Source organism: Diabrotica virgifera, chromosome 10, assembly GCF_917563875.1.
Source record: "Diabrotica virgifera virgifera chromosome 10, PGI_DIABVI_V3a".
In the NCBI taxonomy this organism is placed as follows: Eukaryota; Metazoa; Arthropoda; class Insecta; order Coleoptera; family Chrysomelidae; genus Diabrotica; species Diabrotica virgifera.
In genome coordinates, this window is record NC_065452.1 from 25,353,203 (window position 1) to 25,370,511 (window position 17,309).

At 34.3% G+C, this 17,309-nt stretch overlaps 1 protein-coding gene across 1 annotated transcript in view; it reads right to left on the reverse strand.

Annotated features, from left to right (window-relative positions):
• The window catches only part of LOC114339796 (WD repeat-containing protein 35), a 72,969-nt gene that overhangs the window by 20,536 nt on the left and 35,124 nt on the right, over nucleotides 1-17,309 (reverse strand). The window contains exons 13-16 of the mRNA XM_028290480.2: nucleotides 16,399-16,602; nucleotides 14,055-14,198; nucleotides 4,728-5,139; nucleotides 3,218-3,323 (exon numbers count right to left, since the gene is read on the reverse strand). Of these exons, the coding sequence (XP_028146281.1) occupies nucleotides 3,218-3,323; nucleotides 4,728-5,139; nucleotides 14,055-14,198; nucleotides 16,399-16,602 (866 nt within the window). The remainder of the gene's footprint in view (nucleotides 1-3,217; nucleotides 3,324-4,727; nucleotides 5,140-14,054; nucleotides 14,199-16,398; nucleotides 16,603-17,309) is intronic.

A 17,309-nucleotide genomic window follows, 5' to 3' on the forward strand; every position in this document is an offset into this window, starting at 1 on the left:
TTTAAACTCAAAAATCGGAGTTACTATGGCTGACGAACATATACGAAATATTGTGGGTAGATATGGAATAGGTGAACGTAATTCAAGGGGAGACCGCCTTATCCAGTTCTGCGTTGACAATGACTTGACAATAATGAACTCTATGTATAAGCACCACCCCAGAAGATTGTACACTTGGATCTCACCTAACGGACGACACCGAAATCAAATCGATTACGTAATGATTAAACATCGCTGGAAAGCATCTACATATTAGCCAATGTAAAACACGACCTAGCGCTGACTGCGGCTCTGACCACCAACTTCTTTTTGCAACGCTAAAGCAAAAATTCAAGGCAAGTGCTAGGATCCGAAACAAGAGGATATCAAAAATAAAAGATACACAACAATTTAAAAGCCAATGTAATGAAAGATTCGAAAATATTTTACCAACTATCGTCACTCATGATTCCGAAAAGATTTGGTTATCTTTTAAAAATACCCTGATACAGACCTTGACTGACTGCGAGGCACAGTCTAATGCCGTCTCAACCGGACCAAAAAAGTGTGGATGTCTGCAGATACTTTTGACCTCGTTGAAGAACGTAGAAAACTTAAAATTGCTGGAATCGAGAACCCTCTCAGGAATTCCCAGTACCGACAGCTATCTAGAGCTATTCAGGCTGCTTGTAGACGAGACAAAAACAAACATATAGAGAAAATCTGCAGAGAAATTCAACTACATGCCGACACAAATAACACCAAAGAACTCTTTGATAAAGTCAGACTACTCACACGTAAATTCAAGCAGAAATCTTGGTCTATCAAAGATAATGAAGGTAATGTACAGACGGATTTGGACAAGGTTATTGATGTTTGGAGGGCGTATTGTAAGTCTTTATACGCCAATACGGACCAGATGCCAGCGGACACCCCGTTTGTACCTGACTGCCAGACCTCCACTTTCCATTCTCCTTCAACAGAGACACACCACACTAGTTTTGAATCTGAACCTGACATAATTTTTTCCGAGGTGGAATTCGCTTTAAAAAGACTTAAATTAAACAAAGCAGCAGGATATGATCTCATTACTGCAGACGTCTTGAAGCATCTTCCGGAATGTGGAGTGAAAATATTACATCGATTGTGTAATGAAATATGGCACACAGGCGTCTGGCCTGAGGATTGGAGAAAGACCATAATCATACCTCTTCATAAGAAAGGTTCAACAAATAATTGTAACAACTACAGGCTATTAGCTCTAATATCACACGCCAGTAAGGTGATCCTCTACATACTGCAACGGCGTCTAGAAAACTTCATAAGTTGGCAAATAGCACCTGAGCAGGCTGGATTTGTAAAGGGCAGACGTACTAGAGAACAAATCCTTAATGTAAGAAACATCATAGAAAAAGCCAGAGAATACCAGATCCCGATATTTATATGTTTCGTCGATTATACAAAGGCCTTTGATAATGTTAGATGAAACAAACTATGGAACATATTGACGACAGTGGGTGTACCTAAACACTTGACTCACCTTATTAGCAAACTGTACCAAGATAACCTGGCATATATTCGAATGGACGGATACCTGTCTGACAAATGCACTTTGGAGAAGGGAGTACGCCAAGGATGCGTTTTATCTCCCTTATTATTTAACATATATTCGGAGTTCATAATGCGCAGAGTCTTGGATGGTTGGGAGGGAGGAGGAAACCTAGGTGGTGTTAAGATATATAACTTGCGTTTCGCAGACGACACTACATTTCTAGCCTCTACTCCAGAAGAAATTACTGAATTATTAAAAAAACTCGAGGTAGAAAGTGCTAAATTTGGACTCATGGTTAACTACAACAAAACCAAAATCATGGTTATTGATCGCCAACAACAGTTTCCTGAAACCCAAACTATTGCGGGATGCGAGGTAGTCTCATCTATGATATATCTTGGAGCTCTAGTTAACAACACAGGCAGTTGTGAACCCGAAATTAGAAGACGCATTCAACTAGCAAGAGCAGCAATGAGTGAACTAAACGGGGTCTGGCGTGATCGTCACATTACTATGACAAACAAAAAGAGACTCGTTTCAACTCTGGTCTTTTCCATATTTTACTATGCATGCGAGACATGGACAGTCAAAGAATCATATAGACGACGTATAGACGCCTTTGAAATGTGGACATGGAGACGCCTGCTTCGAATTCCATGGACGGCTCGCCGTACAAATATCTCGGTTCTGGATGAAATTAAACCGGATCAGCGTCTCTCCAGTACCGTTTACTCTAGAATTTTAAAGTTCTTTGGTCATATCCATCGAAGTGATCACAAAATGGAGCGGTTGGTGGTCCAAGGAAGGCCTCAGACTCAACGCCAACGCGGAAGATCTCCACAGCGATGGGCGGACATTACTAAAAAGCTTCTCAACAAACAGTATACTGAGGCAATACATGTAACTGATGACCGCGACCAGTGGAGAAATATTATCAATCAAACTGTCCGAGCTGCTGAAGCCCAATTATGAACCACAACACATCTACTAAGATGTTAATGACTATGATGATGATGATGATTGTTACACCTGGTATAAAATGACCTTTACCTGTCTAGCAACAATAATATTACATCGATTTTCTTAAATAATAAGGCTATAACATACTAAAAAAATCACTCAAATCGGACAACAAGTTTAGAAAATTCGAGACTTCTAACGTGTACAATTCAGCAAGTGAGTCGATTATTTTGCTCTCAAGTGTAGATGCAATAAAAATATTCGGATTGTGCTTTGTCTTAAACATTACATAAGGCGTTTACACAATTAAAAGATCAAATTTTAGTCTATTCTAAAAAAGACGATTATTCTAAAAGTATCGTGTCTGTAAAAATTCCAAGGTTGCCACTTTTTTGGAAAGATCAAAAACTAAACAAAATTAAGTAAGAGTAGAAATAATAAATACTTTTTGGAATCAGCTAACTAAAGCAAAATGTCGAAAAAATTGTAATGACGATGAATTTCACATTGTATTTGTGGATCTCCGAAAGGCCTACGATAGTGTCCCAGTCAACAAACTGTGAAAACCACCACTACTAAAACCAAACAAGTTTTAACAAGCTACAGATAGTAAAAGAAATATTCAAAGAGAACTATAATAGGCAACTGGTGGTTCAATAAATGCATTAAGATATATACTATTCTGTAATCACTGAGGAAAATAATGGAATTAATTGATTTTATTACCTGTTTCCGTACTTTTATGTAATTCAACCAACTTAGCTGCGTATACATAATGCTTTTTAACTGTTAACAAATTTTTATCTGGCTTTTCGGCTTCCTTCTTGGCAAGCTGCAGAAACAATACCATTGTATTAACTTGAGTATTAATTGCTATATTTTTTAAGTATTAGTTCAACTTACAAAAGCACATAGTACATACAAAAAAATAAAAGATTACACATACATAATTGCTCCTCTTCTACCGTTAGGTGTCGAGGGTGTAGTCCAAGAGCTGGGAGCGGATTTTGCTCGTGATAAGTAATATGGACAAACTATATGGGGATATGTTGAATGAGTTGTGTACATGACTTTCCCCTACGGGCGGAAACCAGAGTGGGGGGCGAGGGTAATCATAAGGGGCCAAAGTCGCGATTTTTAGTATTTTTTTTGTGACGCTCCTGATCGGGATAGTGCACCAAAATTTGGGAATAAGAAGATGACGTAACTAAGCAAAATCTCCAGAGGCGGAAAGTTGCGTGGGGGACAGAGGGGTGGCGAGCAGGGATGAAAATAAAAATTATAAGGTGTTCTTTGTGACATTCTTGATCGATATAGTGCACAAAAATTTGGGAATAATTAGATCATGACGTAACTAAGCAAAATCTCCAGGGTCGGAAACCAGAGTGGAGGACGAGGGTAGTTATAAGGGGTCAAAATTGCGGTTTTTATTTTTTTTTGTGACCCTCGTGATCGAGATACTGCACCAAATTTAGAAATAAGTAGATCATGATGTAATTGAGCAAAATCTCCAGGGACGAAACGCTGCGTTGGTGACAAAGGGGTAGTGGGCAGGGGTGAATATAACAATTATAACGGTTTTTTGTGACGTTCGTGATTGAGATAGTGCACAAAAATTTGGGAATAATTAGATCATGACGTAACTAAGCAAAATCTCCAGGGGCGGAACGCTGCGGGGGGGAAAAGGGATCGTGGGCAGGAGTGAATATAAAAATTATAAGGACGAACGTCAAAAACCCCTTATTTTTTATATTCACCCTTGCCCACCACCCCTTTGTGCCCCACGCAGCGTTCCGCCCCTGTAGATTTTGCTTAATTATATCATGACCTACTTATTCCCAAATTTTGGTGCACTATCTCGATCACGAACGTCACAAAAAACCCCTTATAATTTTTATGTTCACCCCTGCTTGCCACCCCCTTTGTCCGCCACGCAGCTTTCCGCCCCTGTAGATTTTGCTTATTTACGTCATGACCTACTTATTCCCAAATTTTGGCGCACTATATCATGAGCGTCGCAAAAAAAATAAAAACCGTGACTTTGACCCCTTATAACTACTCTCGTCCCCCACTCTGGTTTCCGCCCGTAGGGAAAAGTCATGTACACAACTGATTCAACATATACCCATATAATTTGTCCATATTACTTATCACGAGCAAAATCCGCTTCTATCTCTCCGACTAGAGGTGCGTCTAGCTTTAAGAGAACCAAAATTATTTAAAAAAAAGTTCTTACCTGAAATGCATGTTCTGCTGCCAAAAGGTAATACTTAGCCTGGAAGTTAATCTCAATTGCTTTTAGTACCTGTCCCTCCTCCATGAAGCCAGTGGTGTGTTTAACTAACAATTCAGAAATTTGTGAAGTAAACTTGTAAGTTCTAGCTAAATCCATAGCAGCATCCCATCGGTGGTGCCTCATACACATATTAATGGCTCGCTTTACTTTTCCTACTTTAAGATAAGCTTTTACAGCCACAGTATGAACTGCCTTAGAAGAGAACAGATCACCTAATTTTCCTAACAGACGGTGACCTTTTGGTAAGGTATCTACTAAGTGTTCTAAGCTGTTCCAGTCTTCCAGATGGTAATAACATTCAATTGTCTTCGCAGTATTGTTGGCCAGTTCATAATATTCAATGGCTGAAGCCCTAGAATTCATTCATTCAGTCAGTCGTTTTAATCGCAGATTACACCTGATCGAGTGGTTCGTAACCAAATAGACTTCATACATGGTGTTAGTAAATAAGTATGACAAACTTTAAGGGGTAATTTTACACGAAAAAATAATGACAGTTTGCTCTATAAATGTATGTCCGCAAATGCTTCGTTTCCGAGATACGGGGTGTTGAAATTTTTAATTCAAACTGCCAAATTTATGTATTGTTCTAAGACCGGTTGAGCAATGAAAATGAAATTTGGTGGGTTTTAAGAGGTAGTTATTGCGCATTTTTTGGCATACAATTGAAAATTTTGTATTCATCATTGGCGTGCCTACGGGTAATGGTCTCAATTTTTTAAAAGAAAAAAATAGTACGCCACTGATATATTTCAAATTCAAAATCATTTCTAAATTCCAATTTTAATTTTAGATAAAAAACCTATCTTCTCTTATTTTCATATGATGCACCGTTTTTATGCAAAAAAATAAAACATCTTGGCGCGTTTTTTTTTCATTTCTTAATACATTATCAAGAACTATCCAAAATAATAATACTAAACTAGAACAATAACAGAAAATATTAGTAATAAGAGTTTAACTAGGTGCAAAGCTACAACAAATGTTCAAAATGACCCCCTTCACTGGTGACACAAGAATTTTATATTCATCATTTGCGCGCGTACGGGCAATGGTCTGAATTTTTTTTAAGAAAAAAGTAGTACGCCACTGAGATATGTCAAACTAAAAATAATTTTTGAATTCCTCGTATAATTTGTGACAAAAAATATATCTTCCTTTTTTTCATGAGGCGCCGTTTTTATACAAAAAATAAAACATTTTAACGCTTACAAAGTATTTGAGGTAGTTTCCATACGCATAGAAACTTACTTGAAATACTTTGTAAACGTTAAGATGTTTTATTTTTTTGCATAAAAACTGCGCCTCATATGAAAAAAAGTCAAGAAAGATTTTTTGTCGTAAATTGAACGAGGAATTCAAAAATGATTTTTAATTTTAAATATCTCAATGGTGTTAGTATATTTTCTCAAGATGCAGTAGAAATAAACAAACTAAGACACGTTAAATGCTACTAGGAGCACTCCCGAATCATAATTTACAATGCATATACAGGGTGATTGATTAGTGTGAGGAAGCTCAGTAGATCTGTTATAGTAAAAATTACAAAAAAAGTTACTGACAAAAATTGTAGGCAGCTTTAAACTCCACATTTTAAAATTAGTTACAATCTTACAGGGTGTTCCATAAGATTGTGGCAGACCAAACTTATGTTTTTTTAAATGGAACACCCTGAATTTTATTTTAAATTTGAAATCTGCTTCACTTCCACATCACAACAATGTAAAGTTTTATTATTTTATACCGGGTATTTAAAAAGTTATAGCCAATATTACCTGAAAATCGTATCAAGTTTAACTCCCTGTATAATTAAAAAGGAGCATAGGAACATTGATCTATTGCAACCATAGTTTTTAATGTTAAAAATTATAAAAAATATTCGTTTTCATAGTATTCGTTAAATCAAATACAGGGTAAGTCAAAATGCAAGTACATTATTTTCTTGGTAATTTTAAATATAACACCCTGTACTTTATATCACTATCGAAAAGTACTAATATCGTACTTCAAATTTTATGAAGTACTCCCTATACCTAAAGTTATCAGTTTTCTAGATATTTCTATTTTTCCATCAAAGTATTAATTTGGTAGATATTTTAACGTTTACCAATAATTATTGTGAGTTGGCCATGATTGATTTGTCAGAAACTGACAGTTTGACATTATTGTTTATTAATTCAGTAACGAAATAACGACACAGAAAAGAAAACAATTTATTTTAAATAAAATTTATAAAAAATAACCGACGCAAAAAAAAAAAAATAACAACACAAAAAAATAAAAAACAACAGTAATTTTAACTTATCTTACTTAAGTAAGGTGTTCAAAATGACCTCCCAAAACATCTATGCATACTTGAAAGCGGTCATTGAAGAGTTGCTTACATTACTAAGCATTTGTAAAGAAATATTTTGAAATACAATTCGGATTCTATTTTTCATATCATCTCTTGTTGTTGCAGGTATTTTATATACTTCGTTCTTAACGTAACCCCAAAAAAATGAGTCCATTTTATTGAACTCTGGTGACCTTGGGGGCCACCTTCTTGGTCCATCCCTTCCGATCCATCTTTCACCAAACTGATCATTAAGTTCACCACGTACTAATTCGTTGTGGTGCGCAGGAGCACCGTCATGTAGAAACCACATTTGTTCACGTATATTAAGTGGAACCTCTTCTAATAATATCGGTAACTGATTTACGATAAAATCTAAATAAATCTCACCATTTAAATTATCTTCAAAAAAATATGGTCCTACTACATGGTTACCGACGATACCTCCCCACACATTTAGAGACCATCTTGTTTGACTATGTGTTACTATGTGGTATGGATTACTTGTTGAATAGTAGTGAAAGTTATGCCTATTAACAGAACCGTTTCGATGGAATGTAGCTTCCATCACCAAATAGGACACAATCAAAAAAATCTCTCTGCTCATTAATTTTTTCTAAAGCCCATTCACAAAATACTATTCGTTTCTGAAAATCATCATTATTTAATTGTTGGTGCTTTTGAATATGATAAGGGTGCATCTTGTTTTTAGATATAATGTTTTGAACAGAGTAGTAACTAAGTTCTTGTTCATTGGAAATACTCCTTATACTTGTGTGTGGGTTTTCTGTAACTGCCATCAACACACTCATTTCGTTTTCCTCTGTCACACTAGTTTTTGTTCGTTCACGTTTTTCATAATCCACTGAACCAGTGCGGTTAAATCGATCTTTCAATTTTTCAAATGTATCTTGTCTAGGTTTCCGCCTATCTGGAAACCGTTCTTGATCAATTCTAGCTGATAGTAATGAATTTTTATTGCATTCCCCCAAAATCCAGATCATATCTACCATTTCATCAGTAGTAAAATTCATTATTGCTAATTTAAATTGAATTAATTACTGAATTACTAAATAATGATTGTTGCTAATTTACGGTGTACCGCAATACTGAATTAATAAACAATAATGTCAAACTGTCAGTTTCTGACAAATCAATCATGGCCAACTCACAATAATTATGGGTTAACGTTAAAATATCTACCAAATTAATACTTTGATGGAAAAATAAAAATATCTAGAAAACTGATAACTTTAGGTATAGGGAGTACTTCATAAAATTTGAAGTACGATATTAGTACTTTTCGATAGTGATATAAAATACAGGGTGTTATATTTAAAATTACCAAGAAAATAATGTACTTGCATTTTGACTTACCCTGTATTTGATTTAACGAATATTATGAAAACGAATATGTTTTATAATTTTTAATATTTATTAAAAAACTATGGTTGCAATAGATCAATGTTCCTATGCTCTTTTTTAATTATACAGGGAGTTAAACTTGATACGATTTTCAGGTAATATTGGTTATAACTTTTTAAATACCAGGTATAACATAATAAAACTTTACATTGTTGTGATGTGGAAGTGAAGCAGATTTCAAATTTAAAATAAAATACAGGGTGTTCCGTTTAAAAAAACATAAGTTTGGTCTGTCACCATCTTATGGAACACCCTGTAAGATTGTAGCTAATTTTAAAATGTGGAGTTTAAAGCTGCCTACAATTTTTGTCAGTAACTTTTTTTGTAATTTTTACTATAACAGATATACATTGTAAATCCCAAATCATGATTTCCAAAGTTTATACATTGTAAATTATGATTCGGGAGTGCTCCTAGTAGCATTTAACGTGTCTTGGTTTGTTTATTTCTACTGCATATTGATTGTAAATTTAGTATAGTTAAAATCTTATTAGTGATATTTTCTGTTATTGTTCTAGTTAGGTATTATTGTATTGGATAGTTCTTGACAATATATGAAGAAATCCAAGAGGAAAAAGGTTTTCCTGTATTAAGAAATGAAAAATACGCGCCAAGATGTTTTCTTTCTTTGCATAAAAACGGTGCATCATAGGAAAAAAAGACAAGGAAGGTTTTTATTATAGATTAAACTTGGAATTTAAAAATGATTTTTAATTTGACATACCTCAGTGGCGTACTATTTTTTTCTTTAAAAAAATTCTGACGATTATCCGTATGTGCGCCAATGATGAATACAAAATTCGTAGTTGTATGTCAAAAAATGCGCAATAACTACCTCTTAAAACTCACCGAATTTCATTATCATAGCTCAACCAATCTTAGAACAATAAATAAATTGGCAGTTTGAAATAAAAATTTCAACACCCCGTATCTCGGAAACGAAGCATTTGCGGGCATACGTTTATCAAGCAAACTGTTATTATTTTTCCATGTAGAATTACCTCTAAAAGTTTGTCATACTTATTTATTAACACCCTGTATGTATAAATCGAACATACAAAAATTCAATATCATCAGTCAAAAAATACCCAAATGTACCAATATATCACAATATTTTAGTAAGAACAATAAGACTGAGATTGAAAAAGGTTAAAAGGACGAATAAGCAAACAGTTACTATTGAGTAGAAGCGTGGACTCTAAGTGAGTGCTATTCTTAAACGCTTGAAAGCCTTTGAGATGTGGGTATATAGATGACTACCAATCTGGATTAACAGAGTTATAAACGTGGTCCTTAAACGGCTGAACCAAAGAACACAATTGGTCAATATAATGGAGACGCAAGCTGGAATACTTCAGACACATTATGAGGCACTGTGAAAAATATAAACTTTTACATCTGATCATTCAGAGAGAGGTCCAATGTAAACGTGGTCTTGATATAAGAAAATCATGGCCGAAAAATCTAAGACAATGGTACGGATAATCGACATCATTATTCAGAACGGCTGTCAATAAAGTCACGATAGCGAATATGGTAGCCAACATGATATCCAACGATCGATAACGGTCATTGAACCTAGAAGAAGAAGTCGTTTTAATGGTCTATTTTTAATATAAACACTCCAGGGTATCATAACAAAGCTATACATACAACAAACAAACAAAGATATACCTAAATAAATACTAAAATATAAGAATAAGAAAAGAACAAAACATGCATTTAATTAAAGCATCCTGACTTAATTGATCCTAATCGAATATAGGAAGGTAAGTAATTACTGTCATGTATATCCGTAATTAAGAGTGTTTAGTACATATATATTTTCTTTTCTTATTGAATTTTTAGTAATACAGTAGAACTCCGATTATCCGTGCTCCTCGGGACCGGACGTGGCACGGATAATTGAAAAGCACGGATAATCCGAACATTTATTTCTTATATGTAATACATATGTACGTATATACATACATATGTACCTACATTAAAAGATATCAGAAAAATAAATTTTTCATTATGAGTCTCCCTCTCGGCGTATAGAGTTTCCACCGAGTGATTTCGATGACGCTATTGTGATAAAACCTCAAAATACAATTTTAGTAATAGAAAATCATAGCACGGATAATCCGCAGCCCGGATAATTCGCACATGGATAATCGGGATTCTACTGTATACCAGTAAGTTTATGGGAAAGCTGATACTATTCATTTCAGCTTTACATAGTGTTTGGTAAAGAATGGGCCATAGCTTAACCTTAGATTCCTGAGGTTAAATAGGTCGGTTTAAGCTAACTTACCTTAGTACAAAAGTTGATAATAACCTAAATACAGGGTGTCAAAGTTAAACTTTTATTTTACTTATTTTTGGATATTTCTTGACAGGCATGGGACAACAACACGAAATTTGGTAAGTGGTGCTGGTATTGTACTAAATTATGTTAAACAAACGTTTCTGCCTACTACCAGAGGCGAACGACGGGGGAACGTGAATTGTTGACCCTTCCCAAATTCTACGCCACTGGCGGAATTGCTATTTTAGTACAATTTTTTAATTCTCCAATACTTTCTATGTAAAAAACATACTCTTCATTCGTAACGATAAAGTCATTAGTTTTCGAGATATTTGAAGCTAAAAACGAAGGAGCATAATACATTAATCAAAATAAGTGTGCCTTTTCATTTTTAACTTCAAATATCTCGAAAACTAATGACTTTATCGTTACGAATGAAGAGTATATTATTTGCATATAAAGTATTGGAGAATCTAAAAATTATGCTAAAATAGCAGTTTCATCAGTGGCGTAGAATTTGGGAAGGGTCAACCATTCACTTTCCCCTGTCGTACGCCTCTGGTAATAACCACGAATGATTATTTAACATAATTTAGTAAGGTGTACAGTACCTACACTTTCTGCCAAGTACCATAAGGATACGTCAAATAGTTTTATAGTACCGGGCACACATAGTTCTTAAAGTTTTAAATAAAGAATAGATTATTAAAAAAAAATAATATGTACTTTAAAATAATTTGACATATCCGTGTTATACCTGGCACAAAGTGTAGGCACTGTACACCCTACTAAATTATGTTAAATAATCGTTTCTGGCTACTACCAGTGGCGTACGATAGGGGAAAGTGAATTGTTGACCCTTCCCAAATTCTACGCCACTGATGGAACTGCTATTTTAGCATAATTTTTAGATTCTCCAATACTTTCTATGCAAATATGATACTCTTCATTCGTAACGATAAAGTCATTAGTTTTCGAGATATTTGAAGTTAAAAATGAAAAGGCACACTTATTTTGATTAATGTATTATGCTCCTTCGTTTTTAGCTTCAAATATCTCGAAAACGAATGGCTTGATCGTTACGAATTAAGAGTATGTTTTTTACATAGAAAGTATTGGAGAATCAAAAAATTGCACTAAAATAGCAATTCCGCCAATGGCGTAGAATTTGGGAAGGGTCAACCATGCACGTTCCCCCGTCGTACGCCTCTGTTAGGAGCCAGAAACGTTTGTTTAACATAATTTAGTAGATTGTACAATACCAGCACCACTTACCAAATTTCGTGTTGTCCCATGTCTGTCAGGAAATATTCAAAAATAAATAAAATAAAAGTTTAACTTTGACACCCTGTATTTCAGTTATTATCAACTTTTGTACTAAGGTAAGTTAGCTTAAATGGACCTATTTTAAGCTCAGGAATCTAAGGTTAAGCTATGGCCCATTCTTTACCAAACACCCTGTATAATTGATAAAAAACTAAAATGCCATCTAGAAAGAAACTAGTTTCAAAACGACATATACAGGGTAAAGAATGGGTCATAGCTTAACCTTAGATTCCTGAGGTTAAAATAGGTCGATTTAAGCTAACTTACGTACGAAAGTTGATAATAACCGAAATACAGGGTGTCAAAGTTAAATTTTTATTTTATTTATTCTTGAATATTTCCTGACCGGCATTGGATAACAACACGAAATTTGGTAGGTGGGGGTTTTTTGGGACGAGAAATCCAAATTCACCACAAAAATTGATGTATTACCCAGAGGGTATTACCACATACGTCTTTAAGCGCTCATTTAATACGTTCAATTCTTTTTTATTCCCTACTCTACATATTTTTGAAGTTATACTTTTTTACGATCGAGGGTGAAAATTTTATACTTAGCTGGCGCATGCGCAGACAGACAGTATGTAGTTCCTTGCTAATCTTTCAAATTATGTATGTATCAGCGCAAATAAGTCATTAAAGGAATATATCAGTGTTTTTAGTAAATGTATTATTTATTATAATTTTTGTGTCTTTGGATTTGTCTTCATCGGGTTTTATAATAATAGTATGTAAGTATATTTATGTACTTTAAATTTTAAAGTATTTTTATACCTTACTATGTCAGTATGTATGAGAAATCTTGTAAGCTGTCAATGCAAAGGGGGTTTAGCTCGGTGGTAGCGCGTTCGGCCGGAGATCGAGAGGTCCCTGGTTCAATTCCGTGTGTTATCAAACTTTTTTTTTTATTTTTAGCATTGTTTTAGTAAAATTTTTTGGAAACTAGTAAGTAAAAATTAGTTTAATCTTTAAATACAAATAACCTGTTGAAAGTATATTTATTTAGTTGAAATCATATAATAGAAGTATAACTTCTTACGTGCGTACAAAGTACACACACATTCTTTTTTGAATCAAAACTTTTATTCTCTTAATATTTTTACTTAAAAAAGGTATACTACATTCATCTCGCTAAACTCAACTATTTTCGAGATAAACGCATTTTAAATCTTCGATGCAACATAATTTTTTACTTATAATTGTAGTTAGACCCGAAAAATAAACTTGAAACCATAATAATTGTGCAAGATCTCATATTATTATTTGTTATTGCATCGCAAATTCCATTTGAAGGAATTTGCGATACATTTTTGGATATTATTATGGTTTTAAGTTTATTTTTAGGGTGTAACTACAATGATATTATCCAAAAATTATGATGCATCGCAGATCTAAAATGCGTTTATCTCGAAAACGGTTGAGTTTAGTGAGATGAATGTAGTATACCTTTTTTAAGTAGAAATATTGAGAGAATAAAAGTTTTGATTCAAAAAGTATGTAGAGTGGGAAATAAAAAAATTGAACGTATTAAATGAGCGCTGAAAGACGTATGTGGCGCCATCTGCGTAATACATCATTTTTGGTAGCGAATTTAGATTTCTCGTCCCAAAAAACCCCGCCTACCAAATTTCATTTTTTGATCCCATGCCGGTCAGGAAATATTCAAGAATAAATAAAATACACTTTCGACACCCTGTATTTCGGTTATTATCAACTTTCGTACTAAGGTAAGTTATCTTAAATCGACCTATTTTAACTTCAGGAATCTAAGGTAAGCTATAATCCATTCTTTACCAAACACCCTGTATATTCTATTTAGATACATATCCATGCCAGGTCTACAAATTAAAACTATAGATATCATACTAAAATTATAACAATGTTTTCTTACCAATTATTAAAATGAGCAAAATAATCTGCTGTACAGTTGTAGGCCGTTTGTAGCAAGGAATCAGGAGCTGAGACGCCATTCTTTATAATTTGTATTACTCGGAACCAATCTCCCAATGTTTGGCGCAGTTTAAGAGCTAAATCGCTACAAAAGGAATAAAAACAATTATTTTGAATAAAGAATAAACTTTTATACAAAAAGAAAACAAAAGAATGAAAAGAAAGACAGAAGAGACCACTAAGCGTCAGGATAAACGAGGATGAAACATACAGCAAAAACAGGGATTTTCAATCACATACAGGGTTGCGAAAAAGTCTGGCAACACGTTATTTTCTCGGAAACCGCTAGAACGATTTTTATACATTGTGGTGGCTAAGGGTCTTTTAATGAGGCGGATATCATAGTGGTAATTACATTGTTGTCAAATCGTTCGTTTTTCTGTAAATTTACTGAACTTTCTTATTTCAAATGGAACACCCTGTATATTTTTTAAGTTTTGGAATCCTTAAGGGATATTGATTATTTTCATATGATATTCCCTATACCTAAATGCCATAATTTCGGAGTTATTGCTACATTTATTAAAAAAAAATAAACAATTTATAAAAATCAATGTTTTCGGCCCGGTAAGACATTATTTTAGGTTCTTTAGATCATTGGGAACACAAAAGGTTTTTGTAATTTTTCTCTAAAATTAATCGTTTTCGAGTTATAAACAATTTAAACTGAAAAAAAAAACGGAAAATGACGAAATTCAAGGTTCAAAAACAGAAAGTAAAAAAAATAATTTTTGAAATTACAAACTATGTACTTAAATTCAAGACCAAACCTTCTATCAGACACCTATAAGAATTTTTGGCACGTTATATTTTAAAATATTGTTTTTTTAATTATTAATGAAGCGCATAATATGAGAGAACGGGCGATCGGGCTGCATTAACAACTAATAAATAATATTTTAAAATGAAACAAGACCAAATTGCTTATCGGTAACTGATAAAATAAGGCTTAAACTTGAATTTAGGCACTTCGTAGTTTCAAAAATAATATTTTTTACTTGTGTTTTTGAACCTAGAAAATCGTCATTTTTCGATTTTTTCAATTTTAAATTGTTTATAGCTCGGAAACGATTAACTTTAGAGGAAAATTACAAAAGACCTTTTTTGTTCACAACGATCCAATGAACCTAAAATAATGTCTACCCGGGCCGAAAAAATTGATTTTTATAAATTTTTTAAATAAATGTAGCAATAACTCCGAAATTATGACAGAGGGAAGATCTACAGAGGGAAGCATCTTCTTGACAGTCATCCCAGACCAGTTTGCGAAGAGAAAACCGACAAACACTTTTTAAAGAATATGCCTTAAGGGTAAACCGTCGCAGATGCAGCCAGCAGGAAGAATGTGACCATCTGCTGCAGAAAAACCTTGGCACACTGTCCCAATAGATTTGAGGGGACCACGCCCAAGATCTACATAGGGAAGCATCTTCTTGACAGCCATCCCAGACCAGTTTGTGAAGAGAAAACTGACAAACACTTTTTAAAGAATATACCTTAAGGGTAAACCGTTGCAAATTCAGCCAGCAGGAAGAATCAACTGCTGTAGAAAAGCCTTAGCACACTGTCCCAATGGATTTGAGGGGACCACGCCCAAGATCTACAGAGGGAAGCATCTTCTTGACAGCCGTCCAGGACCAGTTTACGAAGAACCGACAAAGACCACACCGTTGATGAGTCCAAGCCGTGTAGCATACACGGCACAAAAAAAATGTATGCTACTTTTTTTGGTTTCCAAAGAGAAGAGGGTGTAACGATATCCTTCCGCTCGGCATTCAACAGCTCGTCAGAAGAGAACCGTATGCTCTTCGATACCAGCGCAACCCTACTATGTGCCACCTCTCCGACGGAACCAAGGAGTGATGGCTAATGAGAGTGTACTTAAGAAGAGAAAGGAAAATCATGAAAGGAGTTAGGAGTTCCAACCAATGAACTGAATTGAAAGGAACTCAACCAGCGGCTGCCAGCAGGCGGACGACCAGCGGCAGTTATGCGATGGAATGAATCAGAACTCTGCCGAGGTGGAAGTGTTCTCTGTAGTGAAGAGGTGTTTCGCCGGAACTCTAACCGCAGTGAGCGGTAGCTGCCAAGAAAACAGCTATAAAAATCAGGTATAAAAATACAGCTACACACATCACAAAGATTAGGTGTAAAGACTAAAAAAATAGAAAAAATAATAAAAAATGTGCATTAGTCTATCTTAGAGATGGTAAAAATTTAACATTATTTGGAGACATCTTTAATATTCACTGAGTTATAATTTTTGAAATACACTCAATACATACCTCCTATCAGCTTCCATGTATATTTTTTCAGCTTCGTCGAAGTTCTTAAAGTATGTTGCTATTCTAGCTCTCTTTATCGGTTCGTAATCGATTTCAACAAGCTTTTTCACAAATAACACTTTTGAGTAATCTTTAGACCTCACAAAACATGATTCTGCCATTGTCAAATTCATTTCTTTCAATGCCGCTTCGGCCACAAGTGTCCTAAAAGGGCATTATAAAATAATAGGAAATTATCTACGACCTAGTTTCTAAGTCATCTAATGAATATACATACAGGGTGATCAACTTCTGTGATAAAGTCCAATATATCTGTTATTATACAATATATGAAAAAAAGTTGTTAAAAGCTATAGACACCGTTAATGTACCCATTTTAAAATTAGTGAGAAATATACAGGGTCCTCTAGAACACGGCGCCAAACCAAAGTTATGTTTTTTTTTAAATGGAACACCCTGTATTTTATTCGAAATCTGGTTTCTCTACATTTTTTGTATTAAAAAGATATAACACTTGTCTAGGGTTATACCGAGTGTTTCAAAGTTATGAGCACTTTTATTGAAAAATCATACTGATTTCATCGCCCTGTATGTTTCTAACGGTGTAATATAAACTTATTTTTTACTGCTTTTGACTGTCAATATTAACCTTTAACTACACGCGCTGGCGTATTTTGTACGCCATATATAAGAATTCTACTGCAAATATATTTAAAAATTTAATTTTCGACCTTGTTTATCTCTATAACCTATCACTGGAATGTGCTTTACAATTTGGTTTTAGTTTCGTTATAATCGGCGTTCTGGGAAGATCGTAATTTACAGTTTATTATTTGTTGTTTCCGGTGGTGGATAATATACGCCACGATTATATTAATATAAGTCGTAATATAAGTACATATTTCAATTGT